The sequence below is a fragment of the Triturus cristatus genome, chromosome 11 (assembly GCF_964204655.1).
Source record: "Triturus cristatus chromosome 11, aTriCri1.1, whole genome shotgun sequence".
Taxonomy (NCBI): Eukaryota; Metazoa; Chordata; class Amphibia; order Caudata; family Salamandridae; genus Triturus; species Triturus cristatus.
Window position 1 is genome coordinate 1165312098 of NC_140594.1, and position 27860 is coordinate 1165339957.

Below are 27860 nucleotides of genomic sequence, written 5' to 3' on the forward strand. Positions count from 1 at the left end.
TCAAAGTTGTTTTGTTTTTTGCTGGATAGAGGCTTTCGCAAGCTTCACTGGGATGATATGTGGGATGTGTGCTTGGTGCCTTTCAGAGCATAGATTGTTGTTGCCAGAGAAATGTGTGGCATGTACAGGTTTTATACACACAAGGAGGTAGGAAAGTGTATAATGGTGGTGGCACATGCCCCGTGAGAAAAACTGCCCTCACTCACAAAATTGTGACATGCTTCATCATCTTGCTTGCTGACTAACACCCCTGCATAGATCAATGCCCTGGGTGGCGCAAGAGGGAGGGGGAGACAATAAAAAACATACAGTTGTGGGATCACCAAAGAAAAGGACAGTCAGTGAAAGGTAAAACAAGCTCGGATGTGTCCCTGGTTCCAATTTAATTCCTGGGCAACCCGGCTGGGGTTAAAAACTTAAAATATGGTGGTGATAGGAGATGTTTCTGTTGATGTAACTGTGCCCACAGTTTTGGGTCACTACGGCATTTATCAGGACCACCAGCATCCCAGAGCAACACCCTCTGATCCTGAATTAGGTATCTCTGGGTCTTTTCCCTTCCAGGTTAGGGTTTACCAAAAACACACTCTCTCCATAACCTATAGGAAAGAGGTGTGGGGTTATCCATTATATCATCTTACTCTCCTCATATAATGTATAAGAAACAAAAACGTCCCTTTTCATAAGAGCGCATACCCCCCACATGCTCAACATCCATGCACATCCACAAGGCCGACAGATCCAGCCTGGCACGCTTGTAAACTCATAGTCCAAATCGGACAATTACTTATGGAACAATGTCCACTTCATACAACCCGCAGGGGTCCGTTCCATCCATGTACAAAGAGTGTCACTGTAACGCGTCCACCCAGGCAGAACTCGGGCTATCACTCACCGAGTTCCACAGAGCTAATTGCTTGAATGAGCGAGGTATGGGAGCGACCCTGTAGTCACACTCTACATGGAGACAAAAATATGTACATGTAGATGTTACTGGTAAGCAGCTGCCCTACAGATCTTACAAGGGCTCATATAACTTTGGTAGTAGTTAGTAGTCTCACACCACTGTCTCCTTGATGAGGGTGACCAATGATGTAACGGCCCGTGTGGTGGCCCGGCTGGCCACCACACCCAGTTACCTTTATACAATCTCAATTATTTACATGCCCTAGTGTGGTGAAATTCTCTGACTCAATAGAACCCGACCAGGCGTTCTGGTGTAAAATGGAGGTGCCTGCAGAAGAATGCTAGTTTATCAAAGGTTAGGGTGTCTCATTTATACCAGCTTTCCCGTCTCCCAGATCCATCCTCATACCGGTAAACCCTCTGGGATGTATTGTCCAAAGAACCCACCCCGACTCCTTACTTCATCAAGGTAGGTCCGCTGCCTGGAAAGTCTCCACCACTCGCTGTAAAGGTGGAAAGCTTCTAATTTCTTCATTTCCTCTTTTGGGCTCCTAGTTCGGGTCACGTGGGGCGGCGTAACCCCACGACATAGTGACATCATCGCTACCGACTCTGTTCCACTTTTTATCGATTCTCACATACCCTCGTTTTTTTTAGAGAAACTCAAAATCTTCCACAACTTTATTCCTGTGAAGCCTCTTAATCAGATCATCAAGGGGCATAAGATGTGTTCTCAGATGATTCTCCAGTTATTTCTGTCACTGCAATCGTGCAGAAATTCGTTTAGCACAATAAGGGAACGCAAAGTAGTGTGTAATAAGTATAAGGCCACCATGGTGTTTCGGAACCCTGTCTAAATAGGGGACTTCTATGTTCATGCATCTCTTTAAACTAGGAGAAGCACCTGGTCACAGAACCTGCTCATCTACCCATCCTTTATTACTCCTCTCTAGCCCATTAAGGGGCTAATATCATGGGATCGAGAGGACTGTCATCCGTGTGTCTTCCAAACATATATAGGCATCAGACCAACTGCTATCAGGATAGAATCAATCTCCTATTTTGTAGGATCATTACCTGGTCAGAGTGTTCCAGGGGATGTCAACATTCAGCCCCAACTCATGGCTACGTAGTCTGTAGACCCATTTCTGCTCCCTTAGCAGGAGAGACCTCTTTATGTCCCCAGCGGACTTATAGATTTTAGGTTTGTCCATCACCGTCAGGCAATGTCATCAACTGTATGATGTTCCTCCAAGTAGTGTGCCGTGAATTTTGTCCTTGACCATTGGCATCTAATGGTGCTCCTGTGGTCCATGAAGCGTACTTTCAGCTTCCTAGTTGTCACGCCTATGTAATGTTTTCGGCATGGACATACTATTAGATAGATAACGTTTTCTTAATTGCAATTAGTATGGACCCTCTCCTCCCACGGGTAAGTGAGGCCAACATCAATACTCTTGGAGTCCTTTGTCAGGTGACATACACCACACGAACCACATCTTGTGGGTCCTGTGACTGGTGTGTTGTTCAACTGACCTTGAGTTCTATCCAGCTTCGTGACTTGGGGTCGAGTATGCACCAATAGATTTTTCAAATTGGCACTTCTTTTGTAGGAGAATAAGGGTTTCTCCATGTTGAGGCTGTTGGAGTTCAGGATCCGCCAGATCTTAAGTATCAGTTTAATATGGTGTGCAGCTGTATTAAAGGTGGTAACGCATACTGTGTTGAAAACCGTAGGTTTTTCCACCTTCTTCATCAGGCTCTCTCTGTTGGCATTCATGGCTCTTTTCCTTGCTCATCTTACCACCTTCTCCGGAAACTATCTATTCTGGAGTTTCTTGGTTAGGATTGCTGCTTCATCTACAAAATCCATCTTGTCTGTGCAGTTCGTCCGTAGACGGAAGAATTGTCCCACAGGTAAGTTCTCTCTCAGTGATTTCAGAGAGAACACTCGACTGAAAGAAGATAAGTTTTGTCTGTAGGTTTGTGATAGACACGGGTGGATACTGGATAGTCCTCCTCATTTTGGTCCAATGACCAAATCCAAGAACAGCAGATCTGTCTTGGTGATGGTACAGGTAAAATGTAGTAATGGATTCCGCCCATTTAACCTTTGAGAAAATCACGTACTGTTGATATAGCACCCCTGCATGTTACTAGGACATCATCGATAAATATGCACCACAGTTTGATGTGTTGGAACCAAGGGCTTCCCTTGTTGTAGATATGCTCCTTCTCAAAATCCCCCACATACTGACCTGCCAAACTAGGGGTGAAGATACTCCCCATGGAAGTACCATGGGTCTGTAGATACATGATACCCTCAAACTCAAAGAAATTCTTTGTGAGAGCAATCTCCGCCAAATTCAAGATGAATGCCTGTGGTGTTTTATACAACCACTCCTCTGCATATAAGAGGTCCTCCAGTACCCTCAAAGTTTTTCTCTGGGGGATGCTCCTGTAGAGTGACTCGATGTCAAAGCCCAACAGATATTAGTTTTGGGTGTCAAACTCTATCTCCGGTATCATATTTAATATGTCCTGTGTGTCCTGCAAATAAGCTTCCATCTTTTGCACCAGGGGTTTGAAATAGAAATCGCAAAACTGTGATAAGGGTTCCAATATGGACCCAATCCCCGATACAATCAGTCTCCCTAGGGATGGTCTGGTGGCCTTGTGTACGGAGTTACCGGTTGGTCCTTGATCAGATAGTCCACTTCTTGTTGAGAGATCCAATCATTGGCCAGACCCTCTTCCACTATGGAGCTTATCTCCTTCTTGATTTCTGCTGAGGGGGTCCCTCCTCAGGATGCTGTAATTTCTCTGGTTGGATAATAATCATAAGCACTCATCTGCGTATGCCTGTTTGTCCAGGATGACAATGGCACCCCCTTTATCCGCTGGTTTTATCACCAGAGTAGTGTTCTCTCTCAGTTGCTGCAATGCTTGCTTCTCATCTTTGCTCAGGTTCCTAAAGGACCCATTCTGTGATTTGCTCAGCTCCACAAAATCATGAATCACTGCTTGCTCCAAAGTGGCCACTTCAAGAGGTAGTGTTGCAGTAGGAGGAATGAAATTGGATCTTGGGCGTACTGGTGTGTCACCAGTCATTGAACCCCTTTCCTCCTTCCCTTCAAAAAAGACTCTCAATCCGATGTTCCTAAAGAACATTGCCAGTTGCTGCCATATTTGGAAATTGTTTAGCATGTTAGTAGGGACAAAACCTAGTCCCTTATTCAAGAGCTTCTCTTGTGGTAGGGTTAATGGTGTGTTTGTCAGGTTTACCACTAGTGACTCTCCCTACTCGTCCCTGTAACTAGATTCTGAGCCATACTCCTGGTGACTCGTTGGTCCAGGTTCTTCCAGGTTACTCTCTCTTCTGCTGTCCTTTCTGTCTCCCTCTGCCCCTTCCCCTGCCTAAAAAACGTATCTGTAACTGTTGCTGTGGGTGTACCATCCCTGGCCATCCAAACCCTTGGTTCATGTAACCCTGAAAGAGGACCGGGCAACAGGGACGCTGCCCCTCCTCCGTGGGTTGGAATCATAGTCACTGCCATCACTGCTGCAGCTCTGATTACTTAATGCTTTATAGATATATCTGAATGCTGTTCTTTTGACATCTGGGAAAGCCTTTCGATTAGAGAGCATCGCATAAATAAAACTCCAAGCCTTATGCTGAAAACAGTCTTTGATGTGCTTCATTTTATAAAGTGAAATCCCTTTCCAGGGGGTGTTGTGTTGTGTGTATTGCTTTGTCGTGTTTGGGCCTCCATGTGGGAGAGTGCCTCCGTTATCTGGGAGTGCGAAGCGATACATGGACTCTGCTGGATTTGCAGGATTTCTGCTCTGCTGTACCTGCTCTGCTGTGCCTGCTGCCCCTTGCCTAGTGGGGAGAAGGACTGGACCTTCGAGGCATACGCATCACCACTGATAGGACTCTGCAATGTCATCAGTGCGGCTCAAAGAGGATGCAATGCCTTCATCGTCCGGAGCTTGAAGACGAAGCGCAACCCGACTGCACGACTTGGAACTGACGCATCACCTACAATCAATCGGATCAACTACGAAGCATGACCACCTCCACTCCTCGCAGCCACTCCTCATCATCAATGCTTTTCTCAGTGAAGGTACTGTTTCAGAGGGGCCTGCATGGCTTCTCTTTCCAACTCACACTCCATCGCATTTGGCTTGACTTTTCAGATTTAACCCGATCCAGCACAGAGACTCCTCAAGGCAGAGAAAAAAGCTGTGAATCAAATTTGCCCACTCGAGCAAAATGTTCTCGGCCATAGAGGAAAGATTCAAGTCGTTACCAAGCTTTTTCCAGTCATCCGGAGGATAGCTAAATGATCCATCAGCAGCCCATGATTAACGGTGTCAAGTGCCGCTGATAGATAGAGTAGGATACGGCCTGCTCTGCCTCGACTCTGTGTAGATAGCCCCAGTTTGCACCTTATGACTCTAAGCATTATATTTCAAGCTATTGTTTAAACATTTATAACTCAGGCTCATACTTATTAGATACTTGTCATTTTGGTCTTGTGTTGTTCATCGAATTAAGCTCTAGTTTTCAATCCTGGTGTGGATTATTTTTGGTTTGGTGTTTTCACTGGTTACTGTTGCACAAATACTTTACACATTGCCTCTTAAGTTAGGCGTGACTGCTCAGCGCCAAGCTACCAGAGGGTGAGCATAGGTTAATTTAGGCTGTGTGTCTGACTTACCCTGACTAGAGTGGTGGTCTCTACTTGGACACGGTGCATACCTCTGCCAACTACAGATCCCATTTCTAACAGGCCTTGAGAGGCCAGGGGTGAGGTCTGAGTCAGAGTGCAAGGGTGCTTCAGATGCCACGGTGGGGGAGTCTAAGTGAAGTGAGGCAGACCTTAGAGAGGTCAGGATGCAATATTGGATGGGGACTCAGCATTGTCATGTCACTGGGGAAAGGAGAGTCTGGGGCGATGAGAGAATCAGTATGGAGTGGTTAGAGCTTCAAAAGACCAAGATGGACACTCTCTTGGTGGGACATTGGGGTTAGGAGATGCCAGGATCAGGAGAGTCTGTGGACAGCGAATAGGGCTAGAGAAGTCACAGCAGAGACATGGTGGGTTGGGGCATGGTCAAGGCACGATGATCAGAGTTAGGAGAACAAGCAGTATGGGGCCAGTGCATGGAATTGAATGTGGAGATACCAAGGCAGAGAGACAGTGTAAAACCTATCCTCCGTTCTTTTCCTTAACGTCGTCTTATCTTTGCCTGTTATTTCCCTGTGGAACATGTGAGAAAATCCTGAATGTAGAAGGCCAACTCTATCATTCCAAGCCATGTTTACAATGCTGTAACAGACTGGGTAGAGTATTTATTCTCATTTTTTTCATGTTATTTACTGTATTTTGTACTGTGAAGTACATTAAACATGCTTTACAGAGACCTTAATATCACACAGGAGGTGTGGTACCTAGAGATATATGCAGTGGGGGTCTAAGTATTCTAACAAAGAATTATAGAAGTCAGAGCGGGGGTTGTATGATCGTACCTCGCACACGTTTTCAACGCGTGCTTTTACCACTCGTCTTTCACGTCGCAAAGACTGCCACACCGGCAGTTTTCACAACGCACGGCGTTTCAACGCCAATGCCGTGTCACCTATTACGAAGTCAATTACCTCGCACACTGTAAAAGCGCACGCCGTTACTACGGGGGATCAGCAGCAGAGTGGGCCTAGGCTCCTGCGGGCACCCGAATTGCAGAGTCTAGACTCTTCCCAGTCAAAACAACGCCCAGAGTTTCCTGAATGCAAGTAAAGGCTTGGAATTACTAATGCTGTCTTATTAGTCTTTATTTTAGAAATGTGTGTTGAGGTGTGCGTGAAATGTATGTCCTGCATTGAGGGTTTTGAATCTACTGTATAGGTGGAATCTGTGATTGTATTAAGGCATTGCTTTGCAGACAGTTACCCCTCCCTGCTGTGGTCCTTGTTGGGCTGCGGTCCCTGTCTGTTGCTGCGGTTACCACATGTTTGACCAACCACTTGTTCCCTGCTGCAGTGGTGCAGTGACTGGCTGACCTCCCTGCAGCTGCAGGGAGGTCAGCCAGCTGAGTGTACAGTGCATTCGGGTTACCTTGGGCTTAGTTTCGAGGAGGAGGATTCTGCAGAGACTGACCCAGATTTATCGATCTCTACTCGTGTTAAGCTTTTGACCATCGTCGGTCAACCATGTGGCCCATTCAGTAGCAAATAATAACTATCTGCTGCCAACCTCCCTGATCTTTGCGGTTATGACCAGGTGTGAACACTCTGGGGTTGTGCGGTAGAGCCCCCTTCAAAACAGGTCTCATTTGCTCACTAGTTGCCAACGCAGCCCCCTCGAGGGTAGTCTTATTCAGTTTGTGTTCGATCAATTTGGCTGTCTCCCTCTCTGGGCTTGCTCCTGCTCTTCCCTGTCATTTACCTGTCTCTTTCTATCATAGTGTAGGTGTTAGAACTGGCACCATTGGCGTGGGTCTCTCTTCCATTTTTCGCTGTTGTCTCCTCTGTTTTTGCTGGTGATAGATGCTCTGGGAGCTGTGCCACTGCCATTCAGTGCCACTGGGCGAATGCTCCCTGTGTAAAGATGACATGTGAATGGGTATATCCATGATTGGCTTATTTGGTTCACCTGTTAGTCCCTATTAGTGTGGCCTGTGTGTGCCCAGGGCTGGTAAACCAAATGCTGGTGGTGGGCCTGCAGCGCTAGTTTGCGCCACCCACAGAAGCAGCTTGTAAAGTGTGTCTCAGACCTGCCACTGCAGTGTCTGTGTGCAGTCTAGAACTGCCATCTTGGCTGTGAAGTGCACCCACTTCCCAGCCCCTGAATCTTCCCTTGGCATCCTGTAAGCCACCCCTATGGTAGGGTGCATTGTATGTGTAAGAGAGGACATGCTCTGATGTGTGTAGCATGTCCTGGTAGTGAATTACACCCAATTTTGTTTTTCACTATTGTAAGGCTACCTGTTCTCCATAGGCTAGAATGGGAGGTTTGGCTATTACATTCTATAGTCCTAACTGACCCACAGAACATGGTAGAAAAACGAATTTAGTATGCCTGAGCTCAGAATATTAAAATACATCTTTTAGTGAAGTTTATTTTTATACTCTGTGTTTGAAAATACCACTTTTAGAAAGTAGGTATTTTCTTGCCTAGGCCTTCCAGTGTGCTCTGCTGTTATGTGTATTGCCTTTCTGGTTTTGGAAGGACAGGGCTGGCTGAGTCAGACCTGGGTTGAATAGAGAGATCTGCGTTGGAGTATGGCGAGGGGTAGCTCCTGGATCTGAATAGGGCTGTGCCTGGCAAGGTGAATGCTGGCTCCACCTCCCACTGTGCGTCTGATGGCAGACCCCCTCTTTCTGAAAGGAAGGATGCAGCCTGGTAAACAAAGTGCTCCAGGGCTGGGCAGAACTGGTTCTGGCTGGGTTCAGTGACTTTTAGCTTCTGAGAACAAAGACTTTTGGGGTATAAATATCTGTGCCCAAACCCCTACAATTTGTATTGCTCCTGGACAACAAGAAGAACCTCTGTCCGTGTAACTGAAGGAATCTGCAGGAGAGGACTGTCCTTGTGCTTGTGTGCTGTTTCTTGGACTGGCCTGCAGTGGTTACTTCTGGACTTGGAAGAAGAGGAAAAGCACTTTGAAAGAACTTTTATTTTTGACTACAGCAATCACCCAGGGCAAGGAGAGAGCTAGCCTCCTGCAGGAGTCTCAGGCACATCAGAGTCCACCACCAGCCTCCTGTTTCCTCCCAGCGAGGATTTCTATCTGCAGGTGAGGCTCCTGTGAGTTCCAGGGCCTCTAGTTCTACTGTGGAGAAGAGAGCGCTGAAAATCGTCGCTAACGCCCGTTAGCAAGCCGCTGCAGCTGAAGAGCCTAAGGAAAATCATCGCTCTGCTGCCGCTGAGTGCTCGCTACCGGAGATCATCGCATCACCTGTCGGCGGGCTGCCAAACGCTCACTAACCCGAAGATTATCGCATCGCATGTTTGCGGGCCTGAAAGCGCTCGCTAACCAAAGATCTTCGCATCACTTGTCTGCGGGCTGCCAAACGCTCACTAACCCGAAGATTATCGCATTGCATGTTTGCGGGCCTGAAAACGCTCGCTAACCAAAGTTCATCGCATCGAGTTCATCGCTTCACGACATCGCAGAGCGGATGCCGAGTGTTTGCCATTTTAATCGCATCACATCAGGATCGTCGCTCCCTCGCGGAGTGCCATTTTCTTTCATTGCAACAAGATCGCACACGCAACAGGCTCGGCGCATCATCCTCCCTTCGCAGCAAGGATTTTATCGCATCGCTGGCTTAGTGTGCAGAAGTTTGTCACTTTGTCCTGCACACAAATCAGCGCATCATCCTCCCTTGCAACAAGGATTTAACGCATCGCTGGTTAGCGTGAGGAAAATCATTGCTACAACTCCTTAGCGACATTTTTGTTGCTTTGCTAAAGAATCCAGGTATCTTGTGAGTAAAAGGGTCGCAGAGACCACTGCTTGAACTGAACTCCTCTTTGCACACCTTGAACTATTTTTGCAGCATTTTAAGAGTAACCCTATTTTCTAGTATTGTGGATTTTTATTGTTATTGGTCTTGTGTTAAGTCTATATATAAAGATACTTATTTTTTTTATAACTCCTTGAGTGGTGTCCCTTTGTAGTGTTCTTCACTGTGTTACTTTGTATGGTCATAAATGCTTCACACACTGCCTCTGAGATAAGCCTAGCTGCTCGTGCTACGTTACCACAGGGTTGAGCAGGGGTTGTCAAAGGGTGTAGGCTGCTTACTCTGACTTAGGAAGAAGGGTCCCTACTTGGACAGTGGCCAGCCATTGCCAACTAGAGACCCCTATTTCTAACAGTAGCTCTGTATTTCCCTCCAGGATTCCATGTCTAACCCTACTATGCTGTCTAATCCACTTTGTTTCAGTCTAAGGCTGGCCTGTGCTTTGTCCCCATCGCTCCCTCATTCTGTCTAGCAAGTCAGTTATGGTCACTCCAGGTTTCATACTCTCCGCCACCGATCAGGGAATATTTCCCCTAGGGCGTCCATATTGGGTGCCTGTATGAATTAAATGCAGCCCCATCATGCTCGGTGTTTGTCAGCGTGACTGCTGGGATATGGTCTCAGGCAAACACTTTGATAGTCTGCTCTCTAATGAGACTGCTTAGTAGACATGTGCCAACATCTATTTGCTAGGTTTATGCCCACAGTGTTCTTCTCAATGCATGGTATCCACTTCCCTGCCCTAACCATTAAGGCGGCAGTTTGGTTCTGAGCCCTTCCTTATCCATCTGGGCCCAAGGCACATAGATGGTTCCTGATGTGCCCTTCTCCAGCAGTGGGCGCATTGTAGCTTGGAGCAGGTCCATAATGTAGCGCTCCAATTTCCTTAGGCAATCCTGCATGTAGGGGAAGTTCCACTTGGAACAATGAGTTCCCAAAACACCATAAGTTAGAAGCAGCATGCAGTTAGGAACACCCAGCCAACCAGGACACAGCACACACTACACACGCAGAAGTAATCACGAGCTCCCCATGCCAGACATCTGGACACGTTACCCACTCGCCCTCATTGGGTCCATGCAAGGTCGGACCCACCTGCAATAGTCATCAGGTGGGAGTTATTTATGACCTCATGACAAAGCACACCTTCCACTCACAAAACAGGATCTATGAATTGTTTCCTGATACTTCAAGAAATGTATAAAAAGACATTCAAAACTGTTGTACTTTTAGTCGGTCTTCAGACCTGTTTCTGTATGCTACAATCCTGGCCGTAGTGGTTGAATAATCCAACAGTTCCTGTTTTGTCAAATGACTTTTGTCTTTGTTTTTTCTAAGTAAATTCATATTGGAGCAACAATATCATTTACCTAGGGCTGGTAAATTAAAAGCTACTAGTGGGAATACAGCACTTATTGTGCCACCCCTTTAAGTATCCCCTTAAAAGTAAAACATGGCTTAGGCCTACCCTTGAAGCCTGGTTGCTATTTCAAACTGGCAATTCGACTTGGCAAACCCTCTTGCCAAGCCTAAAACTACCCTTATATTACATATAAAGCACCCTTAATGTAGGCCTTAGACTGCTGATGGGGAAGGGTGCATTGTAGGTAAAACGTTGGACATGTACTTTTAAGTTAAACAAGTGCTGGTAGTTTGATACCTTATTACATCTAATAAGTGCTAATGTTTAATCAGGAATAGGTAGGAAAGTTATGTTTGGTATCTGAGGAAGTGTTATTTTAAATCCTTTTTAATGGTAAAGATGTATTTTAATGCACAATTCTGAAAATGGCACTTTGTGAAATTGGGCATTTTCCTGTCCTATTTGGTGCCTTCAATCTTTTCCTGGGTCATATGACTAGGTGTAGTTGGCATTTGGTCTTTGTTTATTACTCCCAGACAATGAGACAAAAGGGGAATGAGTGTTGTTAGGAATGGCCATCTTTGATTTGATAGGGGGACAGAGCTGGTTTCTACCACACATGCACATCACAAGGGCTCTGACTTATCACACTCGCAAATGGTTTCATCCTAGTCTTTGGTGCCCTCAGAAAAGCTGGGGGCAGGGCAGGAATTAAGGAAATTCTAGACACCTCTGCAGGGGGAAGATTCTAAAAGCTTCCCCCACTTCAAAGTGGGAGCGAGTTCTAAATGTTGGACCCTCAGACCCATCTCTTCAGTGCACATCTGGACTGGTGGAAGACTCAGAAGAAGGACTGCTCTGTTGCTCTGCTGCCGTGCTACTCTGCTGCCCTGTTGCCTGAGTGAGAAGGACTGGACCTGCATCTTGAACTCAGAACCACAAAAGTGACTTTAAGGGCTAGTTGCTGGCCTCCTGATCACAACCTATGGGACAGAAAAGGTTCCAACCATCTTTAACCCTGCACCTGGGCTCTACATGCTTTGAGCCCTAACCCTGCAAGTGGTATCTCTCCAGACTTCAACTCCTCTGTAGTGAGTCTAAAAGTGCTGTGCCAGCCCAGCTGTGATCCTCAGCAAAAACCAATGCAGAGCGACGTATCTTTTCACAGCCCTGCATCCAAACCGCCAATGTCTGATGCTTCTCTGATGCAGGACCTTGCATCACAGACACACAGCTCATCAGAATCACTGCTGCACAATGCATCTCCAACACAGGATTTCACAACGCCGACCTGCAGATAATTGGAACCGCTGCTGCATGAAACATCTCTGACGCAGGACCTCACATTCCAAACTGACAGCTCATTGGAACCGTCACTGCGTTGCCCATCTGTGAGGTAGAATCTTGCATTGCATTCCAGCCATCTTGGAGCCACCACTGCGTGATGCATCACCAATGCTGGACCTCACATCGTTGCCTGGAAACAACGCTGCGGGCCCCAACACTGCAAACAGGAATGAAGGTGCATTTTTCCATGGTACTAACTTGATATCTGACCTGCACGCAAACGTGGTCGACCTAAACTTGTGTCACGGTCCGGCACAACCAGATAACCACTGATGGCACTTTGTGCTCTTAAGCACTATTTTTACCTCAATCTGAAAAATTATATATCTCCAGTTCTACCAGTTGGATTGTTGTCGTCTTCAGCTCAAGAAATGAATTAATATTTAATCATTTTTAGGTCTCGCGTTTGGCAGCGCATGCGCTGCATGCGCTGTCTCAGCGAGACCTAAAGTAATCTATATGTTGGGTGAAACTCTGTGTAATTTGTTATACAGCTTGTGATTCGTTTAACTGTGGCAATGCTTTTCTTATCTTTCTTTCTGTTGGCTGTTGATCCCATAGTAACTTCCTTGAAGTCCCGAAGCAGCGGCGCCTAACTACTGTTTTCCTCCGCTCGCACTTGTTTTAATTAGCAGCGGTGCCCTGTAGCTGAGGAAGAGCGGCTCCCTGGCCTCTTCTTGGCCAATAGGGAGCTGGGAATTACATCAGCATGGTGCTGTGAGAGCCAGCATGTCTGCAAATGTTCATTTTCAACGTGATAGGGTGGCCGTCATACTCCCTGATCCACTGCAGTGCAACCCAGACTTGGTATTGTTTTTTGATGTAGCGCCACGTCCCCCTGCGCCTGCTGAATCTGCGCATTCCGATCACGTCTGGAATTTGGATGCCTGTTTCTCGGACTCCGCCTTGCATCGTGTCCCTGGGGCTTCGGAGGAGCGGGCAAGGAAGAGGCTTTACAGCACAGGCCGTGGGTGAACCCAGCTCCCAAGGAAGGCAGCAGCTCCCCGAATCCACTCTGCCTGCCCGTCGGAGCCAGCCCAGCAGTCAACCCGAGGGCGGAGAACTGACAACCCCGCCCTGTCCACCCGCCGAAAGCACTACAACCCACAGCGCCAGCCGAAAGCACTACATCCCCGCTCCCTCTCCTCCAGCAGCAGCCTGGCAACACACAAACACACAACCTCTTCACACAGCAGCAGCCTGTTCCTACATCCCCGCTCCCCCTCCCCGCATCCCAGTACCTCAGCCAGAGGCGCAACTAGAGCCAAATTACGGGGGGGGCTGAGAAAATTTCGGGGGGGCTGAACTTTAAGCAATAGGCAGAGTGGAGCTGCAGGGGCTCTTAGAAGGGGTGAAACAACAGCGAGGCCTCATTAACATGCAAATTGTCTTTTAAAGACCTGTGAAGTGCTCGGGTGCGGCTGCTTTTTTGCCCGGGAAGGTGTCTCATCCCGGGCTGCCACACGCGACGGGGGGGGGGGGGGGCTGAAGCCCTGTGAGTCCAATGGGTGTTGCGCGCCTGACCTCAGCCATGGGCACCACGGTCCCCCAGATGCTGCAAAACACCGCCTGGGGCAACAAACACTACGGAGCCCAATTGAACCGTGGCAGCACACCATCCCCTGGGAAATACAACAGCGGCCAGCTGAAAGCGCTCCATCTGCGCCCCCGCCACTGCCCGAGCGTGGAGGCCCCTGCCCATTGCACAGCTCTCAATGCACCGTGACTGACCTGAAGGTGTAACCGCGTAGCCCCCACCCCCAACCGCCGGCGTCCCTATGGTGGTGCCTTGGTGTATACGAATACTATCAAATCACAAGTGCCCCCTGTGACGAGTTGATTAATGTGCTAACTGTCTTCCCCGCGTATCCCCACTGCCTCGTGCCCCTAGAGCCCCCCCCCTTTCCTGAAGGTGACCATCCGCTCCCCAACCACCTGTGCAAACTACCTCCCGGCTCCTCTGCATTTCTCCCTGCTCAAACCAGTGCCCCCCACCTCTCCTACTGGCGCTCCCGCATCTCCCTCCACTCCCAATCAGTGCTTGTGTGTGTCTTCCAGACTTGCCCGCCACGTCACACCCGGCTAACTTCCCTTCCGTACTATTCCCAGGACACTAAACCATCTGCCCAGAATCACCGGATGTGATCAACACCGAAATCTGCACGCCATCCCACAGCCCCAAAGTCAACAGCCTTGCCCACAATGCCCAACGCCTCCCCATGGGACCCCTACATTGCCCACCATATGCTCTAACAACACTGTGCCCTGATCCCCCCTAGCAATCCGCCACCTCCAAAGTGCGCTCCAGCAGTCAAAGAAACAGTCTCCCATCACCAGCTTCACCCAGCCCTCCCGCACCCCTTCCCGTTCTCGTGCGCACTTCCACCCCTCACCCACTTGTGTAAATTCGCACCCAAACCCCCTAAATCCCACCCCCAAACCACGAGCATTGAACCCTCGGCAGCACTTCCAATTCCCCACCCATAACCACCAGCAAAAAAAAAAAAATCATCCATCCTCTGGTACCTGGGCTAAGCCTCGGACCTGTAAATTTGATGCCACCTCGAAACGCACGTAGATGAATGGACTTTTAAAATACTTTGGGATAATAATAATGTATTAAAAGTGCGCATTCTTACTCATATGTTGTGGCTATACATAGGGTGTTCACTAGCACGGAGCTCCTAGAAGGAGCTACTGTTTTGAAGGACACGTGAGAGCGCTATGCGGCGAACACATGTAAAATAGCGCGAAGACACCTGCGCGTGTTTATTTAATTTATGGCCACAGACAGTCCATATTACTCGAGCAAAATATTAAGCGCGATGGCAGACAGCATGCTGTAAGTGTTAATCAGATACCCATGCAGACCCAGACCCCAGCTGCAGCAGCTCTAAAACCTCTCTGCCCCTCACCCACTCACGCAGAGTCCAGTAGGAATACTCCGCCTGCAGTGTGTTGGGCAAAGGTGTTTTTCATGGAGGACAAGCAGAGGAACAAGTCATGGGAACAAGAGGCTGCAGGAGTTCGGGAGGCTGCGCTAATGACGACCCCCTGGGAAGTGCTACTTGAGGACACAGCAGGAATATTCTGTGCTCTGGCAGCCTCCCTCCCTTTCCGACCCAGCAGGAGCCCAAGCCATTTTGACGATAATGATCACTAAGTGAGCAGAAATGTCACTTCACAAATTAATATAAGTTCTCTTTAAGGACATTGTACGAGCCCTTGTAGACTCCTAAAACATTAACAAATTTCGGATTTTTTTGCCTACCTGATGCAGCTCTCCCATATAGCAGCCAGCAGATCAATAGACAGGCGGGCTGGGGTTGCAGCCACGGTCAAATTCCGTTCCAATCTATGTAGAGAGACGCAGAGGGGGTGGGGGGAGTGTGGCAGAGGCCCATCTAATTAACAAACATTTGCAATGCAATAGATCTCGCATATACGCGAGTTTCAGCTATTGGCATTGTAAATGACAATGCCTTTTATTTATGTTTTAAAAACAAAAACAAAAAAAGGCATTATTATTTGCAATGTCAATAGGTCAAACTCGCGTAAATGCGAGACCTATTGCATTGCAAATGCTTGTTTTAATTAGTGTGGGATTTGTATTGTGTTATGTTTTCACTTTGTTGATGTTTGGGTGCTGCATAAATACTATACATATTTCCTTTAAGTTAAGCCTAACTGCTTTTATGCCAAGCTATTTTAGGGTTAAGCATAGGTTAATTCAGTGACTTTAATTGTTCACTCTGAAGGGAATTGTGACTATTGCTTGAGAAGGGCTCACATCCTCCTCACCAACAATTTCTCATAAGCACCCAGCAATCAACATTTGCTCACAAGCACCTATTGTGCCATCCACTAAAGTGGTAGTATCAACATGGCTTTAGCCTAGCTTATGTAGCCTGACTTTAGCAGGATGAAAAATGCAATTCAACCAGTCAAAACAAACATTTTTGACAGGCAAAAACACCATTTTAAATACTAAAAAGTCACCCCTATGTAAGCCTAGTAGCCCATAAGGCATAAGGCAGTGTGCATGGTATTTAAAAGTAGAACATATAGAATTGTAATATTAACATGTCCTTACAGTGAATAGCACCTAGAAGCTACTTTTCACCGTGGCAGGCCTAGCTGTCCTATGAAGAACACCGGAGTACATGTTAAAATCCTACTATAGCTCGGGAATGAACTGGGGGTAAAAAAAATGAAACAACAGTTTTTAATAAATATTAAAAATATAATGTAATGGTGAAATCAGATGTTTAATAAATATTAAGGACAGGTAACTTTTAGAAAGTTAACTTTTCCCTGTCTGAAATTCCTCACTGCTAATTTCCATTTTCTCTCCAGCTTCTCTCAGCCAGTGATGAGCATTTGAATAGGTGTGAAAAAGGTTTGTAATGCCTCTCAGGAGCAAACACTAGGCTGACCAAATTGAGCAGAGATGACTTGTCTGAACCTCACAGAATATGCAGGGTGGGTCTGTGGGTATCCATGTTGTCAAATCTTACTGGAGTGATAAATCCTGCTGTACAGATTTGCTGGTTTTACATATGACACTTGGAGTGCACTTGAAAGGTAGAGAACAGGCTGCCAGGACAATTCTTCTGTACCCACTGTCTACTTGCTGTAGAACCCTGCTTTTGTCCTACCTGACATCTGTCACTAGGAATATTGTGGATAGAGTGGCCCCTTCAATTTGGATTTTAGTAATGGATTTAGGAAGGCTCTAGGAGTACCCCGCCTACACATCCCCAAGCCTCAGAGCCCAAGTTTAGAAACCAAGTGTGTATGGTTGGCCCTGGAACTTTTACTCCATTGTTTAGGGCCAGGAATCATTCCGACCAGCTAGCTTGTGTCAGGCATAAATATGGCATCTCTAGGCACCCACTTCAGAACATGTTCTGGACATGAAGAAGAAAAGGACTTGATCTGCTCCCTCTTTATCCAACAAAAAGAAGTGGACTGCAAGGGTCATAAGGCTGTTATGACCCTGTTCAAGCTACAGGACCACAACAAGCTACCAGAAGCCTTTCTTTCAACTGCCCAGCTGACCAGTGGCAACTGGCCAAGGACTAGGCTTGCTGTTGGCCTCTGACCAACACCATGTGAGACTATAAGGGCCGGCCTTGTGGTCCTGTGGGCTTTAGAAACATACTCCTGTGGTGGATTGGGACATAAAGGAATAATGCAAAATGTAAAATCTCTGACCATGACGAACCTGGTTGGTGTATCGGACCTGCGCTCCATCGCGAATTTAGGACCCGAGCAGCGAAGAACATATGTGATTGAAATTCAGGGTTCTGCTGGCACTGTGAGAAGAAAGTAAGCCACACTCGTGGGGCATCTGCTCTGGCCTGGTGTTAGAGGGCCACTATCTACTTTAGTGGCAAAAATGAGAAGTAAAAGAAATAAGAAAAAACTAGTTTTCTACACCATTGCTGCAGCCATTAAGAGCCACTTAGCACACATAAGTTTCTCTACACTGTTGATTGTCAAACACTTCTAGTTTCTCTCTCTCCCCTTTAACCCCTTGAGTGCCCCGCCCTTTCCACGCCCTGTGCCGGGCGTTTCATTAGCGGGCGGGGCTCATGACGAGATAGTCTCGTCATGGGCACAGCGCAACCGCGGCTCATGACGAGACCATCTCGTCATGGGCACTCAAGGGGTTAATGTATAATTGAATAAGAACAAATCAGATTTTTTCTGGCTGGGCACTGTCTGACAAATGTTTCATTATTGCACTGATTTTTATGTCGGGCACCCAGTTCAAATATGGTGATGCTACCCTTCTGCCGTCAAAAAATAATTGACCCCCCCCCCACTAGTAGACAATAGTTATGTGGGTTCCTTCTGACGCTTCTTTGGGGATTTCTCTAAAACACAGTTCTGTCTTTCATATTCTAGTACAGTCAGGAGAATCTGAGGAAATCAACTCTATTTCAGAACTCTCAATTTTCAGGGGGTTATTTTGTCCCATTTCAGCCTACAAAACAACCCATTTGTTAAATCAATTTATTGCTAATGTGAAGGTTGTACTTCAGCCAAATAAGCTATTTGTGTACTGTATATCTGGATCAAAGTATGCAGGTGTTACGTAACTACTGCAAATGTTGCACAGTTCATAACTTTCATGCTCCATGTTTGTGCTTTTTTGCCACAGGAAATGTTTGGATACAAGACACATCCATGCCGAAGGGTGTTGTGCATCATTGGTCACATTCTGTCCCTTGGCCTCCTTCTCTTTCTGTTCTACTGGAAGCCCGAGTGGGATGTGTGGGCGAACTGTACGCCGTCCACCTTGGAAGACGCGGATGTCATGTTACTGAGGACCACGGTAAGGTGCCTTGGTTGTTGAGTTGGGTTGGATGATAGAAGTGCACAACACAAAAAGGCATTATTGGCTAATAGTATGTATGTTATACATGTATAGGACTTAGCAGAGTGCTAAGGGAGAGCTCAGCTGGGACCTTAGGGACAAGGTAGGAATAATTCACAAGAAGGCAGCATGTACATGGGTGGTGGTTTCTTATGCTACCAAATGTCATTTGCTTTGAAGAGGTGAATGTTCTGTTACTTCCTGAAATGCAAAAGAATTAAGGCAGTTCTATTGTTTACACAACATAGTTCCAGATCTCGGGAAAGTAGATAGAGGCGGCCTGTCTTTTGTTTTCTCTTTTTTGCAGTTTTGTGTTTTATTAGGCCTGGTCTATATTAGCTTTATCTGCGGTGCTAGTCTTATTTTTTCCAAACAAATATCATATAGAAAATACATACATACATAGGGTCTCCCAAGCAACACTCTATCACCATTGGTCTGTTGACATGTCATTCAAATGATACTTCTTCACACCACAGCAAAAGACCTGCCCACTTCAGCCATTGGATACTTTCACTTTGAGTAACTACATTTTTCACTTTAACATTTACACATACATCTAAAAAAATAGTTCCCCAAAAATAGAAATTGTTAGACACTTCCACTTTTCAATGACTGATAATCCCTACGTATATTAGTGCTACATCAACTATTTTTATAACTCTCAAGACATTTATTGTAAATTACAATGTTCATTCCGCACTATAAACCAGCTTTGGTAAATATATTTATCCCACCGAAAATTAGCACAAGTCATTATAAGAGCTAGAGCATATGTGCAGATCTTTATCTTGAAGTCACATTCCCACAGCATTGTAATTGACATTAACACCACTCACCCCTAGAGAAAGTTTCACAAGGCTGCCCTACCACCTGTTTCCCCCTAGAGGGAGAGTTCAAAGTAATGACCAACTCTTATATCCTCTTACATGGAGCATATGATACATTCCTGTCACTAAAACATAATCAACTAAAATAAACTGTTTAATTGTGTTGTATGTACCTGTAAAAAGGTTCATACAAATATTAGGTTTTGATCCCAAACTTTAAAAAAAATCAAGAACTGTATTGAAATCTATAATTTAGACTCATTATTATGAACATGCTTTGGCATTAATTTATCCTTTAAAAAACATGCACAATTAGTTAGAATATCAGCAGTGTGCATGCAAATTAATGTACTAAAGCCACACCCCCACAGGTTGGTGGAGTTCCTTCTGACTTGAGCTGGACCTCTATTGACAGGTGGCGCTGCAACTTTATTAAAGGATTCCAAAGCATTCCCATTCCACTTTTGAGGGACACCTAGTGACAGCCAGTGGAACTGCAGGTAGATCTCAGAATGTCAGTGCTTTTATATTTGATTTGTGAGAGACACCTAGTAACCACCAGTGGAACTGCAGCTTTATTTGAGTATTTCAATGCTTTTGCATCTGACTCAATAGGGACACCTAGTAATGACTAGTGGAACTGCAGCTTCACAAAATAATATAAATACTTTTGCATTTGACTTGTGAGGGACACCTAGTAACGACTTGTGGAACTGCACCTTCATGACGGAATATCAAGGTCTATTTGTCAGACCCCCACAATTCTTACCTCGTGTTTGTGGAGGGATCCCACAGGGACGACAGGAGCAACCCCTACCTGAACCCTTCTGTTACTGGAAGGACTAAATACACTAGCCAGTTCCAGGAGGGAACCGGGGGAGATTGCCAGGAAGGGTGGTGCGAGCGGGACAGTGGATGGCGTGACGGGACACCCTTCGTGGCTCCTTAGTCTGTGTAGAAGTCCACGATACCTAAGGCAAGAGAGGAGACAGGGGTGACTACAGCGCTGGGGTTAGGCGAGAACATGCACATCCCCCGAGCGTTTGGGGGAGACACAATACTATGTGGAGCAGGACTCTCTTCTTGGTTACCTGTGAGCGTGGTGTTCTTGCACTGAGGAAGTTCAGGCGATGATATCAACGAGGTCCTTGCGGAGAGTGAAGATCACCAAAGGAAAAGATCCAGACGGTATGCCAGGGTACGAGCGCTCCTGCGCTGTTAGAAAGGATCAAGTACCAGGAAAGCGCCACTGCGCTAGAGGGAGAAAAGACAGGTGTGGCGACTTCGTGCCGTCGCACGAGTCGTCTAAGCAAAGGAAAGCGCCACTGCGCTCTGGGGGAAAATTAGCAGTTCTGGCGACTTCGTGCCGTCGCACGAGTCGTCTCAACAAAGGAAAGGCGCCACTGCGCTCTGGGGTGAATAAGGCAGTTATGGCGACTTCATGCTGTTGCACGAGTCGTCTCAACAAAGGAAAAGCGCCACTGCGCTCTGGGGTGAATAAGGCAGTTATGGCGACTTCGTGCCGTCGCACGAGTCGTCTCAGCAAAGGAAAAGCGCCACTGCGCTCTGGGGTGAATAAGGCAGTTATGGTGACTTCGTGCCGTCGCACGAGTCGTCTCAGCAAAGGAAAAGCGCCACTGCGCTCTGGGAAGGTAACTAGGAATATGGCGGCTCCGTGCCAAGTACGAGGGAAAGGCGGGATCTTTGGGCGCCCTTGCGCGGTCCGGACAGACTGTCCGGTTGCTGGAAGAGCCTTCGCTACGCGCCTGCGTGCCTGCGAAGCTCAGGGAAGGAATCCGAAGCGCCGAGCCTGCCGTTCTCAGTTGTGATATGCCCAGGCGACCGGAAGTGACGGCCGGCCGGCGGCGTCCACTACGTGACGCCGAAAGACTAGACTGCAACCTGCCGGGACCAACCAGGGGGAGGAGTCCCGTGTCGAGTGATGAGTGCCCTGCTTCCGGTTCGCTGGTGAGGGGCGCAAGGAAACATGACAGCACCCACCCTGAAAACAGACCAACCCATCCGGTCACAGAGGGGTAACAGGGCGAGGTTTCTGGGGATGTCGGGCATGAAAGGCTCTGACTAAGGAAGGAGCATTACGGACGTGTGACAGGGGTTCCCAGGAGCGTTCTTCCAGGCCGTAACCTTTCCAGTCCACTAGGTAAAACAGTTTTCCCCTAGTTCTGCGGGAATCAAGAATGGCCCGAACCTCGTATTCCACGTGGTCTTCCACGGGAACAGGAGGAGGGGGTTCTGCCAATGAGCTGTCTGGATGCGCAGGGCGTAAGAGGGAAACATGAAAGACAGGGTGTATTTTCATGTGAGACGGTAGGGAAAGTTTCATGGACACTGGGTTGATGATCTGGGTTATGGGATAGGGACCTACGTATCGGGGCAACAGTTTCTTGGGGCCATGCGTGTTGAGGTTCTGGATGGATAACCACACCTTGTCTCCCACTACATAGGCTGGTTCGGGTTGTCGGTGTTTATCGGTGTTGTGTTTGTAGTATTCTTTGGCCTTCGCGAGTTCAAAATGAGCACGTTGCCATATGGTGCGAAGGGAAGCATGGTGTTCCTGTACAGTAGGTACTCCACACGTTTGAGCTTCCACCCAGGGGGTCGTTCTGGGTTGATATCCCTGGAGACAATAGAACGGTGAAACCCCTGTTGCCGCATGTTTGCTGTTATTGTAGGCGTACTCTACGATCCACACCACTTTGGACCATTCGGTTTCCATGGACAATAGCAGGCAACGGAGGTACTGTTCCATAGTGCGATTTGTTCGCTCGGCCTGGCCATCAGTTTGGGGATGGTAGGAGGACGATAAACAGGCTTCCATTTGTAAAAGCGAACAGACTTCAGTCCAGAATCTGGATACGAATTGAGTACCTCTGTCCGTTATCAAAACCGATGGGATGCCATGTAACCGTACCACGTTCTGCATGACCAGGGCTACCAGTTCTGCCGCTGAGGGTAGATGCGTTAGAGGTATGAAATGCGCCATTTTAGTCAAGTGGTCAACAATTGTAAGAATGGTAGTGTGTCCTGTGGAGGTCTTAGGGAGCTCTACCACAAAATCCATCGAGACAGTGTGCCACGGGCAAGGCGGAACCGGAATGGGGTGTAACAACCCTACTGTGGGTTGTGAGAGCGTTTTTCCTTGAGCACAGATGGCACAGCGGGCGATATAGGCTTGTGTGTCGCGGTTAAGGGTTGGCCACCAGAAGTGTCTCTGCAGTAATTCCTTGGTTTTTTGATACCCTGGATGATCAGCTAGGGGGTGGTCGTGGCACAGGACCATTGCTTGTAATTGTTGAGTGAGCAACGGTAAATAGTATCACCCGTCTTTGAACAGGAATCCGTTGTTTTCTGTGAGCCCTTGGACGTCTCCGGCCCAGTCGTCCCTGGTTTTCTGTTGTAACTCTTGGTGGAGTTGTGTCAAGAAGTTGGAAGACGTAACTGCACCCTGAAAGCAGCGGAGGGGAATAACGGGTACTGGTTCTGCTGGGGGTTTCTGGTCTCCGTTTTCCTCGATTCGTGACAAGGCGTCGGCTTTGGCGTTCTCCCTTCCGGGTCTGTAAGTGATCTGGAAATCAAATTCGTTAAAAAAGAGGGTCCAGCGTAGCTGTCTTGCCGTTAATGCTCTGGCTGAACGGAGGAACAGTAGATTCCTATGGTCGGTGAAGATGGTCACCGTATGTTTGGCGTCCTTGAGGTAGTGTCGCCATTCCTCAAACGCTGCTTTGATGGCCAGGAGTTCCTTGTCCCCAATGGAGTAATTGCATTCAGCGGGCTGCAACTTCTGGAGGAGTATGCTACTGGGTGAAGCATGTTTGTCTTGTCGTCTTTCTGTGATAATACTCCCCCGAGGGCGTTTTGCGAGGCATCGGCCTCCACGATAAAGGGGCGTGTAGGGTCAGGATGTTTCAGGATTGGAGCCGAGGTGAATCGGTCTTTCAAGTCGCGGAATGCCTGTTCTGCTTTGGCGTTCCATGCGAACAGCACCCCTTTACGCAGAAGACCGGTAATGGGGGCGACAATCCGGGAGAAACCATCAATGAAGCGGCGATAGTAATTCGCAAACCCTAGGAATCTCTGGACTTGTTTCACGGAGGACGGGGCTGGCCATCTCAAAATGGCATCAACTTTTTTGGAATCCATCTGAACACCTCCTGGTGTCAGAACATGTCCCAGGAATTCCACGGTTGTGGTATGGAACACGCTTTTTTCCAATTTCACGTACAGCCCGTGTTGTTGCAATTGTTGGAGAACGGCTCGTACGGGTTGTCGATGTTCCTCCGTGTTCGCAGAGTAGATCAGTATATCATCGATATATACTATGCAGAAACGGTCAAGGAACTCCCGTAAAACCTCGTCGAAGAAGTACTGAAATGTGGCCGGGGCATTGCAGAGTCCGAAGGGCATGACGCGGTACTCAAATAACCCGTACCGCGTCCGGAAGGCGGTTTTCCATTCATCACCCTCTCGGACTCTGACTAGATGGTAGGCCCCTCGCAAGTCCAACTTGGTATATATGGCCGCATCTTTCACTTGGTCCAGTAAGTCAGGAATTAAGGGGAGTGGATACCTGTTCTTAACGGTTATGGCATTCATTGCCTGAAAGCCAATGCACGTGCGTAGATCCCCCTCCTTCTTTGCCACAAAAAAGAGAGGGGAGGAGAACGGAGATTTGGAGTGACGGATGAACCCGTTCTGAAGGTATTGAGTGAGGTAGTTGCGGAGATGGTTGTTTGCTTTTTCTGTGAGGGAGTATACTCGACTACAAGGGAGCGTGGATCCCGGAATCAGATCGATTCTACAGTCAAAGTTTCGATGTGGAGGCAGAGTATTAGCTCGTTGTTCGTCAAACACTCGGGCCAGATCCCTGTATTCCTGGGGTATAGACTCCTGTGTGACCAAGCCCATGCCGTCTCTAGGTAGGATACAGGCTAGGACCTCTCGGGTCGCCTCTTTCCCCGCGGAGGGGTAGCAGGATTGGGCGCAATAAACAGAGTCCACTGTTGTTTTGCCAGTAACCCAATCGATCAAGGGGTTGTGCTGAACCAGCCAGGGAAGGCCTAATATCAGCCTGAACTGAGGGGCATCAATGACATCGAAGCCGATGGTCTCGGTATGCTGATTTTCCAACACCATTCGCAGATCTTCCGTTTGGTATCTAACCAATCCTGAGGTTAGGTCCGTACCGTCGACGGCTTTGACTATCTCGGGTGTCTTCTTGGCTTGTGTCAGCATGCCCAACCCCCTCATGTACTGTGCATCGATGTAATTCCCGGTTGCCCCAGAGTCGATTAAGGCTATGACACGCCAGGAGGACCCTGTAGACGACTGAAGGAGTACAGGTATACCCATATGGTGATGGCGGGCGCTGGTGTTCGAGGTCTGCGTCTTCTCGGTGTGTAGTCCCAGTAGACAGACCCCATTATCTACTGGGAGGTCTCGTTTCCCGTCCTTTCTTCTCTGGTGATCGATAGAGCCGAAGGGTTCCTCTCCTTGGGCTGGCGTGGTTTAGCAGGGCAATCCCGCACGAAATGCCCATTTTTGCCACAGTACAGGCATAGGTTCTGTTTCCGCCTCTTTTCTTTTTCTTCTTTCGTCAAGGGAGCCCGGACGCCTCCGATCTGCATAGGCTCGGGTGTTTCACAGGGTTTTGGAGTTTCCCTGTACACCGGGAGTCTGGTCTCACTTCCTTTGAACCTTTCGGTTCTCCGCTCTTGCAGGCGATAGTTTTGTTTCACTACCATGTCAATAAACTGGTTTATGTCCTCAGGAGGTTCCGTCATCTGTGAGATGAGATCCTTCAATTCTTCCCGAAGACCCCTGTAGAACACTGATACTTGTTTATCTTCTGGCCAGTGAGCCTCCACCACCAATCGTTTGAACGTTGTGATGTAGTGCAACAAGTCCGTGTTGCCCTGTTTTAATTTGAGCAATTCGTTGTCCGCGGCTTGGACGAATGTATGGCGGGCAAACATGCGTCTCATGGTCTCCTTGAAAACTGGAAAGTTATATAGCAGAGGTTCGTCGTTCTCTATCAGGGGAATGGACCACTGAGCGGTGTCACCCCCTAAATAGGATAGAACGAAGGCGACCTTCGAGGCATCATCCGGAAAGGCGGTTGCTCTGGCCATGAAGTGCAGGTGGCACTGGTTGAGGAATATGCTGAACTTCGTACTATCGCCGTAATAACGTTCTGGTGCGGCCAATTGTGCCATGGGTTGAGCTAATACCTGAACAGGGGGAGGATTTGACGAGACGGTATGTGCCTGACCTCATGGGTTAAACAAAGGAGGTCTCACTATTCCGGCTGGTCGGGTTTGTTGTCCCTGGGGCGCGCCCCAGGCTCCTGTATGTCCTGCACCCAACTGTCCTTGTAAGGCAGTGACATCGTTTCGTAAGCTCCGATTCTCAGCCTGGATGTTAGTTAACATTGCTGCTATGTCCTGTAACGTAACGTCGGGGCCCTCCATGTGTCCGGGTAGGATGATAAACTTGGGCTTCGGATTCTGTCAGACCCCCACAATTCTTACCTCGTGTTTGTGGAGGGATCCCACAGGGACGACAGGAGCAACCCCTACCTGAACCCTTCTGTTACTGGAAGGACTAAATACACTAGCCAGTTCCAGGAGGGAACCGGGGGAGATTGCCAGGAAGGGTGGTGCGAGCCGGACAGTGGATGGCGTGACGGGACACCCTTCGTGGCTCCTTAGTCTGTGTAGAAGTCCACGATACCTAAGGCAAGAGAGGAGACAGGGGTGACTACAGCGCTGGGGTTAGGCGAGAACATGCACATCCCCCGAGCGTTTGGGGGAGACACAATACTATGTGGAGCAGGACTCTCTTCTTGGTTACCTGTGAGCGTGGTGTTCTTGCACTGAGGAAGTTCAGGCGATGATATCAACGAGGTCCTTGCGGAGAGTGAAGATCACCAAAGGAAAAGATCCAGACGGTATGCCAGGGTACGAGCGCTCCTGCGCTGTTAGAAAGGATCAAGTACCAGGAAAGCGCCACTGCGCTAGAGTGAGAAAAGACAGGTGTGGCGACTTCGTGCCGTCGCACGAGTCGTCTAAGCAAAGGAAAGCGCCACTGCGCTCTGGGGGAAAATTAGCAGTTCTGGCGACTTCGTGCCGTCGCACGAGTCGTCTCAACAAAGGAAAGGCGCCACTGCGCTCTGGGGTGAATAAGGCAGTTATGGCGACTTCGTGCCATCGCACGAGTCGTCTCAACAAAGGAAAAGCGCCACTGCGCTCTGGGGTGAATAAGGCAGTTATGGCGACTTCGTGCCGTTGCACGAGTCGTCTCAGCAAAGGAAAAGCGCCACTGCGCTCTGGGGTGAATAAGGCAGTTATGGCGACTTCGTGCCGTCGCACGAGTCGTCTCAGCAAAGGAAAAGCGCCACTGCGCTCTGGGAAGGTAACTAGGAATATGGCGGCTCCGTGCCAAGTACGAGGGAAAGGCGGGATCTTTGGGTGCCCTTGCGCGGTCCGGACCGACTGTCCGGTTGCTGGAAGAGCCTTTGCTATGCGCCTGCGTGCCTGCGAAGCTCAGGGAAGGAATCCGAAGCGCCGAGCCTGCCGTTCTCAGTTGTGATATGCCCAGGCGACCGGAAGTGACGGCCGGCCGGCGGCGTCCACTACGTGACGCCGAAAGACTAGACTGCAACCTGCCGGGACCAACCAGGGGGAGGAGTCCCGTGTCGAGTGATGAGTGCCCTGCTTCCGGTTCGCTGGTGAGGGGCGCAAGGAAACATGACACTATTAGAGTAGCAAAAGTGGATATGAACATTTTTGTGAAGGGCATTTTAAACAGTTGCATCTTACTCAAGAGGGACATTAGGCCCAGATTCATGAAGCCCTTGAGTTGCTGTTGAGTTCCGCAAGGCAGGACAAGGGCTTCAGTGAGATTTACTAATTCATGGAAAGCCACCTGTGTGGCTCTTTGTGGCTTAATAAATCTGGAGTAACGGAATGCAGTGCAAGGCTCTGCCTTGTGTAGAGCATGGATGTTCCCACATATCCACCCAGGGACTTTAGCACATTTCCAGATGTATATATGGCTAGTAAAGCTGTGAAGCTATGCCTTCTGCGGTGAGATGCAGTAAGGAGAAATATCTTCCTCATTGTATCCTATTTCTACATGCATTCTACAGCACGCATAGAAAGGGGAAAAAGCCTCAGAGGACTTTTTTGTGCAAGAATGTAATGCAGGCAGCGTTGCACCAAGGCACACGTGCGCCTGCTTCGGTGCTGGGCTGCAGTCAGTGTGCCATCACAGAGAGATATATATTAGTAGATGTGGCACATTTCTACCCTTTCCCTGTCACTCAACAGAGTTTTTTTGCTGCGTTGCATGACCTGTTAGTAAATCGCCCCCTTTGTAACAAGGTGAGTTATTGCAACATTGGGACAGACATGTTCAGAAGTTGTTTCTGAGTTGAGAGGTACTTCTTTTAAAGTTCTGAAGGACTGCAGTCTT

General features: G+C 48.1%; 1 protein-coding gene across 1 annotated transcript in view; it reads left to right on the top strand.

Moving 5' to 3' along the window:
- LOC146788644 (putative cation-transporting ATPase 13A4) overlaps positions 1-27860 on the top strand; it is a 468281-nt gene that overhangs the window by 87298 nt on the left and 353123 nt on the right. Inside the window, exon 2 of the mRNA XM_085635854.1 lies at positions 18322-18495. Within this exon, the coding sequence (XP_085491980.1) occupies positions 18322-18495 (174 nt within the window). The remainder of the gene's footprint in view (positions 1-18321; positions 18496-27860) is intronic.